At 48.5% G+C, this 13572-nt stretch overlaps 1 protein-coding gene across 2 annotated transcripts; it reads left to right on the plus strand.

Moving 5' to 3' along the window:
• The first annotated feature begins 299 nt into the window (after nucleotides 1-299).
• On the plus strand, nucleotides 300-13448 carry mfrp (membrane frizzled-related protein). Of its 2 annotated transcripts, XM_015337622.2 has the most exons (14): nucleotides 300-690; nucleotides 852-961; nucleotides 2235-2343; nucleotides 3008-3133; nucleotides 3967-4092; nucleotides 5524-5752; nucleotides 6408-6538; nucleotides 6876-7001; nucleotides 7766-7842; nucleotides 8757-8905; nucleotides 9638-9768; nucleotides 10361-10495; nucleotides 10743-10870; nucleotides 12035-13448. In XM_015337622.2, exons 2-14 carry the CDS (start codon nucleotides 908-910, stop codon nucleotides 12257-12259), a joined length of 1746 nt encoding a protein of 581 aa, XP_015193108.2. In that variant the 5' UTR covers nucleotides 300-690; nucleotides 852-907; the 3' UTR covers nucleotides 12260-13448. The 2 variants fall into 2 exon arrangements, with proteins under 2 accessions (XP_015193108.2, XP_015193107.2); XM_015337621.2 differs by having other exon boundaries at nucleotides 300-961.
• Nucleotides 13449-13572: the final 124 nt, after the last annotated feature.

Raw genomic sequence — 13572 nt, forward strand, 5'->3', positions numbered from 1 at the left:
TTTAGTTCACCTGGAATATTAAACTCTCTGTGAAGAGCCAGTGGTCAATAAACACCGCTGCTCTTAACATTTCAAGTGGTGTGCTCCACTATAGTCCTTTATCTCTGAGGGTATACTGTATATACAGTAGGATCTCTGAGGTGTAGAATCACGACCCAGTAGCAGCACTTGTTTTTATCCCCTCCATTGATTATACATCAGAAATGCCAAAAGTACGCATTTGGCAATAAGCGTGAGGCTTTGAATCCTGGCTCGAAAGATTAGTGCCAAGACATTCCTTTATTAGGCTTCTCAGCTGACTCGGATTTGGGAGTGTGTAGAGTTTGAATTAATCCTTTTCATTTCAAGCCGCTCAACTATTACTACTTCTTTCAGTGTTTCTGGGCGCTCTCGTTACCTCACACAGAGGTATTTAAGTACACCGAACAACAAAACACAGAACATATTCGGGAACGAGGGGTTATAATCGTTTTTCCAGGCCACTACTGGGACGCTGTTACAGGTGGGGGTGTTCAGACTTTGCCCACAAGGATTTCACGGACTTCTTAAAAAAAAGTTTATCGAGAAATGGATTTAAAAGCGGAAGAATTTTGTTTTTTACGCGGGACGAAGAAGTAGTAAAAAAAAAGGTTGGCGTTGGCTGTTTACAAATCTTAACGTCCACTTCCAACAGAGGCGTCCAAAAATCAGGTAACTTTTTCAAGCATAGTAACAGTTAAACGTTTAGATGTGTTATATGAAAAAAGTGAGACGGTTAAAAGTTAAATTTTATGATGAGTTATATGAAAGAAGCGATATACGCCATTAGATCGTAACTAGGATGTCTGGTTGGCGTGACTACGGTCGCACAGGGCAGCCGGACAGCAAGAGCACGGCGGAAACGGACGGCGGCCTTCCCGTCTCCGCGATGATCGACTTCACTGAAATCACCATGGAAACGACACCTTCCGACAGGCACAAGGTACAGTAGAGGCCTTGTGGTCACTGCGAGATGGAGCCAAGCTCAGTCAGGAGAGGGCTCCCTCAACCCGCTCATTTTCAGAGTTCCCCAAACGGACACTCCCGATATTTCTTTAGACAGCAACCCACGGCTCGTTACACCGCAACGGCATAGTGAGGACCAGTTTGGAACGGCGACCAATAAAGAGTCGCTTTTTTTAAAAAAAGTTTCGGAATCGTTTTTTAAGTAAGAAGTCACCGAGCCAAGCATATGCCAATATCCCGCACAAGTTCAACCCCTCCCCCAGAAATGCGGGCAAAACGCTTGTGTTCGGCTGCCTTTCTGAATTACTGTACCTCATGAGCGGACGAGGGTGAAAGTGATGTCGCCTCTCAGCTCTGGGTCCGAGGCTGCTCGTTCGCGCTCTGCTCCAGGGGCGGAAGCGCTTCGCATTGAAGTCACACTCGACGTCTTGGTCCGGTTCAGTGTCCATCTCCCTCCGTACGGCGCACGGACTTGTGCTTTTAGTGCTCACGCCCACATGAAATGATTTGTATAAAACAAAGGCGACAGGAAAAAACTGCACGCAGCCTCTGTGTGCTTTCTGGCGCCAGCTTTGTCTGAAGCATTAATTCAGATGGATAGCGGTAAAATATACCACACTACTGTAAACCCTAGCAAAGGCATTTAATACGTTTTCTGATTGTGTACAACGCCTCCTTTCCCCTCGGGTTTGTTCATAATTAAAAATGTTACCGTTTGTGCTTTCCACGCAAATTTTGCAGTGTTGCCCATTGTCAGGAGCACTAAACCCACAGTTTCGCCACACCTATCAATAGCTTGTAGGGACCTTCTGTGGACAGTGTACAGGTTGTTCATACAGTGAAATGATCGTTTCCATCTTGTAATTTTGAGTCAACTCAGGATTTTGTCCCCCCCTTGGTGGCAGGAATGCATTTCCTTATACAGTATATGATACCAGCGAGAGTAGAGGCCTTACTAAGCCCCAAGAGCACGTAGACATGCCCACTGCAGTAGGTTAATTGCAGTGTCCAGATTGTCCCGATGTCTGTCCTGCAATGGACCGGCATCCTTTTCATACCTTGTCCCCTAAGCCTCCTGGACAGGCTCCAGGATGGGTTAACAAGCTCTGCAAGAAGCCTGGGAGAGTCCTTATTGGAAACAGTAGGCAGTCCAGCAGCACGTTTAACACTCACCTCTCCTGCGCTTGTGGGGCCTGTCTGGGCTCCTCTGTCCGTCAGCTCAGTCACGCATGGAGTTGTAATCATTCCAGACGGAGTTCTGCAACCCGGCCTTCGAACCCGAGAGCGAGGCTGAGGAGACTCTGAACGGCCCGGGGAATAGAGAGCTCAGCAGAGAGCCCAGGCAAACAGCAGGAGGAGGTGAGCTCACTGGCGTTCATTTGTCACGTCTAACTGGGTTTCTTTACCTAGAACAGGTAAAGTGCCAATCCTAGTGCCGATGGGCCAGTGGTGTATTGACAAGTTTTCCCCATCATGAATCGCCCGATGGGCATCCTCTTTTGAACAGTTCCTCCCCAGCTCTTCAAAGTGCTGTTTCTCTAAAGTCTTTGAGCACCTGCAAGATAGACACCCTTATATATATACACACACAATTCCTTAGACTCACCACCATTGTGGACACTCCCCTCAAAGCAGTTTACAGGTCATGGGGATCCCCTCCACCCCCACCAGTGTGTAGCCCCACCTGGATGATGCTCCAGTCCTCTCCCCACACACCAGCTCTCAGTGGGGAGGAGAGCAGAGTGATGAAGCCAGTTCAGAGATGGGGTTTATTAGGAGGCCATGACTGGGAAAGGCCAGGGGGAAATTTGGCCAGGCCACCGGGGTAACACCCCTGCTCTTTTTAAGGAACACCCTGGGATTTTTAAATGACCACTGAGAGTTGGGACCTCAGTTTCACATCTCATCCAAAGGATGATACCTTTCTACAGTATAGTGTCCCCATCACTGTACTGGGGCATTAGGACCCACACAGAGCGCCAGAGCCTTGTCTCAGGAGGGGCTGTACTGTCCTCGGCTCCAGGTGGGCAGCAGCTGTGTGCCTGGAGGCGGGGGGGTCCCCACTGCGGGACAAGAGCCCGAGTCGTCACAGGGTCACTGCTCCTCCTCGGTGCCGGCCTGGGACTGACCCTGCTGCTGATCCACGCCTGTGAGTACAGCACCGCGCGCCGTCAGAAACTAGAGCATGTAGCACGCCGATTACACTCCGCTCGAAGAGCAGGTTTGAACATATTGACGGCTTCCTAGTCATTGTGAAGTCAGGCATGGTTAACAGACAGGCTCCGGGTTCCCAGCAGGCTCCGTTTATGAAGAGGTAGTAACCACCCACCCCTCACAAGATGAGCAATAAAAGGCCATGTGCAATAGGAATAAGAAAAATAGAGATAGAGGCGACTGCATGCTCCAAATATATTAATTGGTGCTCTTAAAAATCCAGAGCAGTCTGAGGAGCTCCCCGCCTAAACTACTTAAAAAAAAAACCAAGATCATTCCTTCTTAAAGATGTCAAAATATATTATGGTCGGAATTAAATTATATATCTCGGGCCATTTGGAAAAAAACAATTAGGTTAATAGAAGCATCTTGGCTAGTTGGTGCTTTTACTTGACTAGGTTAAGAAGAAAAAATTCCAACCAAATCAATTTTCATTACCCTTCATAAAATATACTGCTTTACATGCAAGAGAAATCTACTATCAATTTAACGTCTTGCCAACAGTACATACAGTACCTCTCTGATCTCATACCATATGTTGTATGGTTGAGGTGTGCATTAGGTGGTCTGTAGTTTTAAAGCTTCAGAATATCCATTTTACCATAAACGCTTTGCATTTTTAAGACTTTTAGGAAAGTATGACACTATTCAACTGGTACAACAGCCTTCAGTTTAGCAGATACACCCTGCAGTGTTGGTTAATACAGGCGAGTGTTTTGTGTACGTCGACCATGATGGACATGAGCAGATGCACAAATTTCTTTACAGATTTGACGGAGCCCCAGAGAGAGGGTGTAGAGCCCCCCTGGAACACCACCAGCCTTCCCACTAACACCAGTACACAGGACAACACTGCCCCCCAGCAACCACCAGGGAGCCCAACAGCAGCACCAAGTGAGTCGTCACAGTTCTCTGTGGAGAGAAGCCTTTTCTTCATCTGTCGGTGCCTTGTGATACTCTTCAGTCCCCACCCACCCACTTCTGTGGATTTAATCTGGGGGGTGACCGAGTCTCACAACCCAAGCAGGTATTCTAGGTCTAGCTGAGCCAGCAACATCTCAAAAACAAAAATTTGCTATAAATCTCTAGGCAATTCAATCTGGTTGGTAGGAGTTGGTTTAGTTATAACTAAAATGACAACACAAGCCACGCAAGAGAGCCTAACAACTGAAGATGGTTATGCATTTCACAAAATTAAACTTAATGTGGATAAGTGATCACAACATAAGGAGGAAGCAACTTACTCTTCAGGTTTCCCCATGCATTTCCTGACCACTTCATCCAACAGAGGGTCATGGTGGGGAGCTGGAGCCTATTCCAGCAATGGGCACAAGGCAGGATACACCCTAGAAGCCAGTCCACTGCTGGGCACCCACACACGCACGCACTAGAGCCAGTTTTCCCAGAAGCCAATTAACCCACCAGCATGTCTTTGGACAGTGGGAGGAAACTGGAGCACCTGGAACAAACCAACATGAACACTGAGAACATGCAAACTCCACCCAGACAGCACCCCAGGAATTGAACCCAGAGAAAGATGATAAACTTCAACCTTATGAGCTTAGAATAGAGAAGTTCATTCTTGGACTGCGGATTCAGATATTGAGTCATGAAAACCCACCAACCAACACAAGGACAGGAAAGTGGCCATTTAATGTGGAACCAGCTTCCCGAAGGCATGTGAAGGGGACTGTGGGATGCTTTCAGAAAAGGATTTGTAGAGAATTAAAATCAACCAGCAAACAAACAGGCAAGCAAAATGGACCGATTGGCTCCTCTCACTTGTAATCTTTCTCATGCCCTTCTGAAAGAATTTGGGCACATGGAAGAAAGAACTTTAAAACCCACGCAAGAGCTTAAACATGTTCTCACGCAAGATACTGTATACAAAAAAAAAAGAAATCAGATGTATTAGCTAGGAGTCTAGCGTGTTCAGTGGGAGTCAAATGGGACTTTTAAAAGTAGGTTAATAAACTTAGGGTGTTTCCACCCCCCCCTCACTACTCCTCCCATGCCATAATTAAAGGCGTTACTTGAGATGCTTATACATTTTTCTCCATAGTCGAATGGAGATGTCACAGATTTATAAAGGGGAAGCCATTTTGAGATTTGGTTATTGTGCAAGTGTTGAATTATCCCTCTTTTATATTTAGCCATCAAGATAGTTTTTTTAAGCTTTGCTCAAGCAGAACAAGTGTATTTTAAAAGGGGAAAGGGTGCGTCCTGTGGGTTAGACATCCTATCCCATCCCCGGGCACCCCAGTAGAGTGATCTACCACTTCCTGCAAGAACGCGGGCTCTCCTTGCTCTCTTCTGCCTTCTCAGACTGTGGCGGGATCCTGAGTGACCAGGGGGGCACCTTCAGTTCACCGAACTACCCCGCTAACTACCCCCCTGACTCTGTGTGTGTCTGGATCATCCAGGTCAGGCCCCCCTCCCTCGTGCAGCTGCACATCTCCTCGCTGGCGGTGGAGGGGCGCCGGCCCTGCCTCTTCGACTGGCTGGAGGTCCGGGGGGAGAACGGCAGCGGCAGTACCGGCCCCTTCCTCGCCAGGTACGGCCGAGGTCGCCTTTAGAGACGTCCGCTCCGCACGGCTCTCGCCGAGCTCGAGATCGGCCAGCTCCACCCTGTCCTCCTTTCACGTTCGTTAGGATCCAATTGAACTTCCATTCGTCCCCCCTCCCAACCACTTTATCCAATCCAGGGTCACGGGAGGGAGCAATAGTCTATCCCAGCAAGCAGTGGGCACAGGGCAGGGTACACCCTGGATGGGACGCCAGTCCATCACAGGGCACACAACTCACACCAGGGTCAGTTTTCACAGAAGTCAATTAATCTACCAGCATGTCTCTGGGAGGGAACTATGAACATGCCAACTCCACACAGACAGAGACTGAGATAACATACTGTATGAAGTGTTTTTTTTTTCCTTGATGGCATCAACGCGCTTCTGTAAATCATAATACTGGGGGATGTGTAGAAATCCTGAACATTTTTTGAGTTAAAAGCGTCTATGAACTATTTTCCCGAACAAGCTATTTTATCTTCAAGCTGGTATCGAGGAAAAAATGTTGCGCTTCTTCACTTAGATACAGTATGTTACTTGGATACTTTGAGCACTTTGATACCAGAGATTTTAAAAGTAAAAAATGTGTGGTGTTTTTGATGTTTTTTAAAAAAATGATACTTCCTTGCCTTTTCCTGTCAGATATTGTGGCAATACTGCGCCAGCTACAGTGAACACCAACAGCAGCTCTCTCCACGTCATCTTCCGCTCTGACAGCAGTATTGGAGCAAGTGGCTTCCTGGCACAGTACCAGGCCATCTTACCTGGCCAGGGTACGTACTGCACTGTGTGAGAGTCTAGTGTGTACTGTGGGCCAGTGGTGACAGGCCATCTCACCTGGCCAGGGTACGTACTGCACTGTGTGAGAGTCTAGTGTGTGCTGTGGGCCAGTGGGTACAGGACAGGCCATCTCACCTGGCCAGGGTACGTACTGCACTGTGTGAGAATCTAGTGTGTGCTGTGGGCCAGTGGGGACAGGACAGGGATCTGGCCAGGCTTGGCCCTCGCCTTGTAACTGACGGTAACACTTGGATCTAAAGAGAAATGTATTCATGTACTTGAACTTTAAAAGTGTAATCGGCCCTACAGTCTCTGTTGTGTGCTCCTCAGAGAGCTGCTCCCGGGAGGAGTTTTTCTGTGATGGGGGACGCTGTGTGCTGCCATCAGCTGTGTGCAACGGCCACCCGGACTGCCTGGATCACACTGACGAAGCCAACTGCAGCCAAAAGCACAAAGGTCAGAGGTCACAGGCAACATAGGTCAAGTATGTGTTATTGAGAGGAATACTTCTACAGTGTTTCTGTTTTTACATGGCCAATTCCACATTGATTAAAACTTATTATAAATGTGATTTCCTCTTCATACAGTAGAATACATAGTCTTCTGGTTTTTGGTCCGACATGAACAGTCAATTGAAGATTTGATTAATTATATATCTAAAGAATTTTTCATTACAGAAAAAGAACACTTCAGTAAAAGTACAGTTACCTACAATATAAAACACCTTTCAACGTGGATAGAAGTATTAAAAATTATTCATTTATTTAAATAATTAGACCATCTACATTATGTAATGGAGAGCTCAGATAGAACAAAAACCACATGACACTAATCCCTCCAGGCAGGAGTTTGACACTTTAAATCCATGAAGTCACTTCAATAGTAGCTTAAAACTTTATGAAAAGATGTTTAATTGCAATCATAGCATCATCAAGACTTGATGATGCGTTATAGAAACGTTTTAATGTCAAATGAATGATTAAGATCTCTAGAGGATAACTTTGTAGATAATGGGTGCAAAATGTCTCTCTTCCTGAAAGTCTCAAATGAAAATGATAGCGTGGGACACTTGGGACAGTGCTTGATCTAGGGGCAGAGAGTCCTGCAGTGAATCATAGGCTGTAGTTCAGCTCTGTAATGTTCACTGTCGGGCGGTTCAGTCCATACTGAGAGATGCGCAGTGTGATCATTCTCATGCTGATCAGACTCTCTTCTCACAGAATGTGGGGGACAGGAAACTGGGACTGAAGGCTCACTGTCCAGCCCAAACCACCCAAAGCCCTATCCTCACCAGCAGGTATTGATATAGGATTGATTTACCTGATTATTTTATTGACCTGTAAACAAGAATAATAATTGATTAATGGTGTTTATTTAACAAGAGCTCAGGAGTAAGTCAAATTCTAATGTAGCACTTACTGAGCATAATTATTCCTTGGATGCACATATCTGTTCTAGCAGTCAGTGTTTCTGATTTGTCAGAGTCACAAGTGGTGGTTCTCTCCCCCCTTCTTTCTTCTCCTAATCCTGCTTGGTCTGTTCTCTGCTCACCTTTTTTTTCTGTCTCTGGTCAAGCATTAAACCCACAGTACAAACTGCCCCGCCTGTATTCACTGTTTCCTTCCCCCCCTTCCTCCAGTCTTGCTTTTTGCTGCTCCCATTGGAGCCACCCTGGTTGCTGAGCTGCAAGCGCACAACATCAGTCTAGAGTGGGTTAAGGCCTCCTCATTCACAGCTCTTGCTGTCCCTTGCTGCTACAGTGATGAGCTCCTCCCCTTTTATCCTCCCTCTGTTGGTGTCCAACTGGTGCAGTGTCAGCCCCCAACAGCTTTACCTTCCTAAGACTTTCACTTGTTAATGTAGCAAATATTCCTTCTTCTTTTGTGGTTTACACAGTTCTAAATACATTATCTTCAACAAGCGGTGGCTCTCTTCCCATTCTTTCCTATTTCTGCATCAGGCGCCTCTTACGGATCGCCACAGTATCTTTCACTGCCCACCAGAATTCCCATCTTAAGCTGGCCACTGTTGTTTGGGCTGCCGGCCGTATGTGTTGGGACAAGGCTTCCGCTTCCCAGTGACCCTGTAAGGGATTAGAAAATGGGTGGATGGAATTTGAATAGGAAGTGGTTGTTCCTTGACTCATTCTCCTGACGTTAAGGTTACACATAACAATACTGTATGTGGACACTGTCTGATCTATCACCACAGCTGTGCGTGTGGCAGATATCCGTGCCGGAGGGCCACGTCGTCAAACTGACCTTCCGCAACTTTAGCCTGGAGACGCAGGAGGTGTGCGAATTTGACTTTGTGGAGGTCCAGGATGGCGCAGATCCCGAAAACAGTAGAGTGCTGGGCAGGTTAGACACGCCCCCTCAGTCATCCGTCCTTCGAATGAGACATAAAACCGAGGTCCTGACTCTCTGTGGTCATTAAAAATCCCAGAGTGTTTCTTGAAAAGAGTAGGGGTGTTACCCCGGTGTCCTGGCCAAATTTCCCATTGGCCCTTACCAATCATGGCCTCCTAATAATCCCCATCTATGGATTGGCTTCTTTACTCTGCTCTGATAGCTGATGTGTGGTGAGCGTTCTGGCGCACTATGGCTGCAGTCGCATCATCCAGGTAGGGCTGCACATTGGTGGTGGTGGAGGGATCCCCATGACCTGTAACGCGCTTTGAGTGGAGTGTCCAGGAAAGCGCTATATAAGTGTAAGAAATTATTATTATTATTATTATTATTATTATTATTATTAACATGCAAATCTCTCTGCCCCCTTTTTATTTTACAGAAATGCCCTTGTGCACATGACAGTTGACTAGGCGTAATGTAATATAAAATACCCAACATACACATGTTCTGATTAAAAACAAGCTCTGCCTTCACTGACCCTGAGCTGCCTGCCGGTCTTGACACTGACCTTCATGCAGGGCAAAACTGGAATACGATCCTTGTGTACTGTGGGACAAACCAGCTCCTGCTGTGGCAGGAGGTTGGAATGACACGCACAGAGCACATTTCCCTATACTGTGACACAGAATTGCCTGGCCTGAGCGCAGAAACGCCAGCGATGCCTCTCCCTGTGATCTCCAGGTTCTGTGGCTCTCACCCACCTCCCGAGCTGATCTCCTCCGGCCGGGTAGTGACTGTGCTGTTCGTGGCCGATGAGGGCGTATCAGACAGCGGCTTCTACGCTACCTATCAGGCCATTGCTGCCGAGGAAAGTGAGTTCCCCCGTGTCACACCGTCTACCTCCAAGGTTCAAACTCTAGCGATTTTCAAGAGCCCAGCGCAGTTACATAATGAATGCAAAGGGCTATTAATTCTCCACGTTTTATGCAGAAATAAGATACGCCTTTAAGGTTCTGTCCAGGTCGTGATGCTCTTAAAGAAATCAATTTCTGCAATAGGCCAAACATTGTACTCCTAATTTAATGGCGTCATTTTCAAGCTCGGGGACCTCAGGCAGGTGTTTTCTGGGTCATGGCAGAAGGGCGGCACATAAAGCAAAATCATGTTAAACTCAAAATCTGATTACAAAAGAATCCCTTTATTACGTCCTGAAAAGCCTGCATCACTGATCATCGCCCGTTATGGAATAAGCTGATTCATGCAGATATCGATACATAGTAAAAACACAGACCTTGACTCGGTAACAAACCAAGTCAAAACACTTGGCCTTCTGTGCAAGAGTGCTGCAAAAGTGTTTGGAATTTGCACAGACCACTTTTATAGAACAAGGGGACGCACGTGGGGGGGTTCCTCGAGGTCCCGGGTGCAAAGTTCACCAGGATGTGCTGTATCCTGAGCCTGCAGGGACGTGTGGCCCCCAGCAGTTCTCCTGTGGAAACGGAGAGTGCCGGGCCACGGAGTGGGTGTGTGATGGCTGGACCGACTGCCCGGACGGCGCAGACGAACGGGGCTGCGACAACACGACGTACCCCTCTTTCAGTAAGCCAAGGTCACTCTGTTGGCCATATACAATTTCTTGCATGAGGAATTTGTCTTGTTCAGCTTTGAAGGAACTGGAACAGGTGGCTGAGCAAAATTCTGATTTACTGAGAAATGCAAAGGGGGGGGAGTGATACACACCTTGAAACCCTTTTGGAAGGAAACAGATGCTGCTATTTCAGATGTCCTGCAGCTCCTCACCATATTGAAACTCATTATACACCGTCTAACTGTACTGTGTCCCCAGCATCGCCCTGTGAGCCCATCAAGGTGGAGATGTGCCAAGGCTTGAGCTACAACCTGACTTCCTTCCCCAACATCTGGCTCTCCATCTCCGACCAGAGGGAGGCAGCCAACGCCCTGAAGCACTATAAGGTCGGGTGAGCTCCCTGCACGCGGCGTGCGTTCTGGCTAAGTTGTCTCAGGGCCGACATAGGGTGCTGAGAGGCATAGGTTAGCTCTAGCAGTATGATACTACGAGAAGATGCTTTCAGAGCAGTGCTCACAAGTGGTTCCTGGACATCTGTGCAGAAATGCACAGCGGGTGCGAGTCCGATGGCATTCGTGACGGTTTCACCATTCCTTTCCGTGGACGTGCATCGCAGTGTCCCCCGTAATGAAGCGTGATCTGTGCTCAGGTTTAAGAGCACCGTCTGCTACCAGCAAAATGTGTTGCTGAGCTGCTCTTTAGTACAGTTCCATTTGAGCGATCCTATTTCCGCGAAGCGTGAGGTTTTGCATCGAAATAAAGACACTGGGTTCCTCTTGAAACTTATTTTGTTTCATACAATCTCTGCTCCGTCTTTCGGGTGAGAAGCCGAGGTCCCAACTCTCATTGGTTGTTAAAGATCCCCGGGCGTTTCTCAATAAGAGTAGGGAGTTATCCCGGTGTCCGGGCCAAATTTCCCCCCTCGTCCTTCACCGTGGCCTCCAAATTGTCCCCGTGTATGTTGGGCTTGCACTTGCCCTGCGAGGGACTGGCGTCCTGTCCAGGGTGCACCCTGCCTTGCGCTCGTTGTTTGCCGGGTAAGCTTTCGTATGGTATAAGGCGGTTTGGGAAATGACGTGACATGACAATCTCTGCTTCCTCCATGCAGCAAATCATTTGCCCCTTTGTCTCGGTGAAGCCCGACCCCATCTTCCCATGAACCGAGGCCCAGTGAAGTCATTTAAGCACCAGCAATTTTAAATGCAAAAACCTCCTGCTCCCCAGCGTGGTGCATTACACTAGAAATAGCTGCCGACGCCTCAGTGGCAGCAGCAGGCTGCTTGATATTGACCTGGAACAGAGCTGGGCAGGTTATAGAAGTGACCTCATCCACTCGAACCCCAGGCAGTGCAGATCGGTACAGTATGCAGCAGCAGATCTTTCAGTGTAGCAGAATTCACCGCCGAGGAGTTCCGCGATCAGATCCCAGCCCCGCAAAAGAGGATAGGATTTCATCGACCGGCCGGTGGGTTTTTGGGGGGCGGGGGGGTGCTGGCGGAGCCCGGAAGGGCAGGGCAGGGATCTTACCTCCGGCTTGGCTCCCCCCACAGGTCCTGACGGAGCTGGCCTGTTTCCCGGCGCTGCGCCGGCTGGTGTGCGCCGTCTTCGTGCCGCGGTGCAGCGCGGAGGGCGGGGTGCTGCAGCCGTGCCGCTCGGTGTGCGTCTCCGCGGAGCACCAGTGCCGGCCGGCCCTGGAGCAGCTGGCCGTCGGCTGGCCCTTCAACTGCCACCTCTTCCCCGACTCGCAGGAGCCCGTAGAGTGCGTCCTGCCCTAGAGCTCGCTGGCCGCGGAGGCCGGGGTCCCGCAAGGTCCATCTTTATCCCACAGCTCAGGAACAGACCGGGCTTCTGGGAAAGCTGGCTCTGGTGTGTGCCCTGCAATGACTCGTCCAGGGTGTATCCAGCTCAGTGTGGCTAGACGAAAGCCGATAAGAAACAGTGCAATCTCCCTGTGAAACCCTCCATCCATGTTCTGAATTCTTTCTACTTCAGGGCTAAGGGGGAGCAGGAGCCTATCCCAGCATGCAGTGGGCGGAAGGCAGGGCACACCCTGGACGAGACGCTCGTCCATCGCAGGGCACACACAGACAGACACAAACAGCATTGCGTTTAAAGTATACAAGCACCAGAACACTGCTGGGGTGTATTAATTAATCAAGATAAAGTGAGTCACAATGTTTTAATGGGGAGTATAACGTCTTGCTATAAAATCAGTACGGTAACCGACTCTGCGGTTGGAGAAGGACGCTCGACTTGTTTTGCAGTTGCTTTGTGTAACAACACACCCACAACATCTAGCAGGCAGGGCTTGATAAGTTTCTGCAAAGGCGAGCTCTACTCCTGCCTTTGCTCAACATGATGCATGCAATAACTTGTTTACTGTGCCTCTTGATTGCATGAATCAAGCTGCAAAGCATTTTGGTACCGGAGAGCCCCGGCCCAGTGACTCCAGGGGTCTGTAACCCCGGTCCAGTGACTCCAGGGGTCCGTAACCCTGGTCCGGGAGAGGCCTGATTCAGCCAGTCCTACACATAACCTATTTCTAAAATTCTAAAAATCTGCTTGTTATTGATGAACGGAGCTAGTGATTAGTTCAATTATCAGAACTGCAGTCTAACAGCTGAAGGGGACTCAGAATTTGCTCCTAGGTGATCTCTGCACTCCTCAGTTTAACAGGTGACCTGCAGAACAGCCCAGTTCAGCTGCTGCAGGCCTAGAGAACCTGCAGGCTTGATGGTCACCTGGGGCTCTCTGGTACCAGGCCTGCAGATCTCTGCCTCCCTCCTCAAATCTCAGTAACAGTGGCTAGGACCCGCAGGAAGGGGGTGAATCCTTTTTCACTGTATAATCACGTGTGGGGACACCACACTGCATGCAATTACTTTTTGTTTTACTGTGTCTTTTGAATTGCAGGCGTGTTGGATGTTGCTCATTTGAAAAATAAATCCTTCCAGATTAGGCAGATCCCAAATACTTGCTTGTACTTTTTTTCCCGTTAGAACATCTTCTTTGCTTACAATGAGCGGAGGTATTTCGAACGGCCTCACACAGCCCATTTTCTCTCATTTGGCTATAGACATGCTACATT

This window comes from Lepisosteus oculatus, chromosome 23 (genome assembly GCF_040954835.1).
Source record: "Lepisosteus oculatus isolate fLepOcu1 chromosome 23, fLepOcu1.hap2, whole genome shotgun sequence".
In the NCBI taxonomy this organism is placed as follows: domain Eukaryota; kingdom Metazoa; phylum Chordata; class Actinopteri; order Semionotiformes; family Lepisosteidae; genus Lepisosteus; species Lepisosteus oculatus.